General features: G+C 62.3%; 1 protein-coding gene across 1 annotated transcript in view; it reads right to left on the bottom strand.

Moving 5' to 3' along the window:
* The window catches only part of DCST1 (DC-STAMP domain containing 1), a 13707-nt gene that overhangs the window by 404 nt on the left and 11164 nt on the right, over window positions 1–2139 (bottom strand). The window contains exons 14-15 of the mRNA XM_077764055.1: window positions 1774–1952; window positions 1564–1677 (exon numbers count right to left, since the gene is read on the bottom strand). Coding sequence (XP_077620181.1) covers window positions 1564–1677; window positions 1774–1952 — 293 coding nt within the window. The remainder of the gene's footprint in view (window positions 1–1563; window positions 1678–1773; window positions 1953–2139) is intronic.

Genomic DNA, 2139 nt, shown 5'->3' with positions numbered 1-2139 from the left:
GCCAGGGGGGAAGAAGGGGTGCGGGGAGGGGGGCCTGGAGGCCAAGGTCGCCACGCAAGTGGGTCTAGGGAGGGAGCTGCCCTCCCCCGCTCGGTGATGGGTGGTGGAGACCGGGGGATGCAGCTTCCACTCCCCCTGCCGGGAACCACCACCAGGTCTGCTCTGGGCCGAGGAGGGAGTCGGGCACGTTGGATCATTACCCCTGTGTTCTCCGCTTCGCAGACCAGCAAGGGGAGTCTCCGAAGGGTTAAGTGAGTTCCCAAAGGCGCAGATAGTAAAGGGTCAAACCTGGCTGGACCCAGGTGCCCTGATTCCAGATTACAAGGCTGCTTCAGAGGCTCCCACCTCCCTCCGCACAGTTACCAGGAAGCCTCTACAGGCCACCTTATCAGCCCAGTCTTTGCTCAAGAAACTGCGTCAGACAAAGGCAGAATTCCTGGCCTTGGCCTTCAAAGCCTTCCACACTCTGGTCCCTTTCCAGCCTCTGCTGTGACTCCCCCACAACCTGAACGTTGTATCTTCTGCACCAGCTCCCCAGACCAGCCCTGGCCCTTGACATTCCCGTTGGGCTCTGAGAATTTGCACCTTCTGCTCCCCCAGCTTGGCGTGAATGCCCTTCCACTTCCACCTGCCTGTCAAAGTCCAGTTTACTTCCTGACTGGGTCATGGAATCACAGTATGTTCGCTGTCCCCCCAGATGCTCATTTAGCCTCCATGGGTCCCGGGGTGGGGGACCCAGGCCCTAAAGGGAGGGCTCGGCAAGTGTGGTCTCTCACTTTCAAGGGCTCTCTTAGGGCAGATTAAATAAGGATGGCTACCATTCTTTCGTTTTTTCTTTAAACAGTGTGGGGTCCTGTACCGAGAAGAGTCACACAGTGGTGACACGGGTGCCAGCGCGTGGAACTGGCTAGGTGCCTGCTCCATGACAGCGACGCTCCTCTAACCCTTTCAACAACCAGATGGAGGAGCGGTTCGCTCGTCCTACGGAAGGGAAGTGGCGAGGTGGCATTTAAGTAAGTACCGCAGATCACGGTTGTCATGGCGATGAAGGCAGGAGCCAGGATTCAAACCCAGGCCCTCTGGCACAGCACCCCACACCTCGCTGCCACTCGTCTCTGCACAGGCCTTACAGGTCTGTCCGGCCTCCCTGCTCAGAGGGAAACCCTGAGGTCCCATGAAGACCATGGTCAAGGTTGCACAGCTTCATGGGGAAGCGTGGGCTTTGTCCTTATACCACGTGCCGCTTTGTGCTGCCTCCCTGACACCAGCCCACCTCCCGCACAGGCCCTGAGCTTCTGGTCTATGGCCTTGCAGGAGAATCTGTGACTTGCTTTAGGTCCCCTGATCCTAGTGACACCCCCTCGCTTTCTTCTAGCCCGGCTGTATCAAATCTGATTCCCTGCCCTGCCTGCTTCCTGATGGCGCGCTGAGTGTCTCGGGCTGGGCTGAATGCGGGGGACAGAGGCAGACTCAGCCCGGCCCCTGGGGGCTGGACAAGCTGGCGGGAGAGGCCCCTCCAGGGGTCCTCAGAACCACAGGAGCTGGGGGGGGTCCTGAGCTTACGGGGGCCCGCTGCTGCTGTGCCCGTCTCACGATGGCAGCCCTTCTCAGCTTCGTAAAGGCCGCCCTCTTCCTCAGCAGGTCATTGTAGAGGAACAAGATCCGCTTCTTCTCTCGCTGAGGCCGGGAGGGGGCGTGTCAGGGACAGGGACAGCGCGTCCCCTCAGGGTGGGGTCGGCAGGGTGCGGGCCTGCGGGGTGGGGGGCGGCGTACCTTGGGGAAGTAGAAGGCTGCGATGACCCTCCGGAGCCGGTAGCCGAAGGCTTGCAGCAGGCAGAGAGCGAGCAGCAGCGCCACCGGGAGCGCCACCCGCANCGGGCTGGGGGGAGGGGGCGGGGGGGGGGGGGGGGGAGGGGCCGTCACCCCAGCGCCCTGTGTCTCTGGGCGCCCTGCTTCCTCCCGCCCGCCCCTCACCCTGCAGGCTCCCAGGCTGATGGGGCTACTTGCTCAGCAGGGCGCAGATGGAGAGAGTGTCCCTCACGGGCAGGGTTCTCTAGGGACCCCCTGTCCCCGAAGGCCCCAGGGCCGACACTCCTCTGACCCCAGGCTGTAGTCCGGCAGCTTCAAGCCTGCCTGATG

This window comes from Crocuta crocuta, unplaced genomic scaffold, assembly GCF_008692635.1.
Source record: "Crocuta crocuta isolate KB4526 unplaced genomic scaffold, BGI_CrCroc_1.0 scaffold528, whole genome shotgun sequence".
In the NCBI taxonomy this organism is placed as follows: Eukaryota; Metazoa; Chordata; class Mammalia; order Carnivora; family Hyaenidae; genus Crocuta; species Crocuta crocuta.
This window is presented reverse-complemented; position numbering and strand designations above follow the sequence as displayed.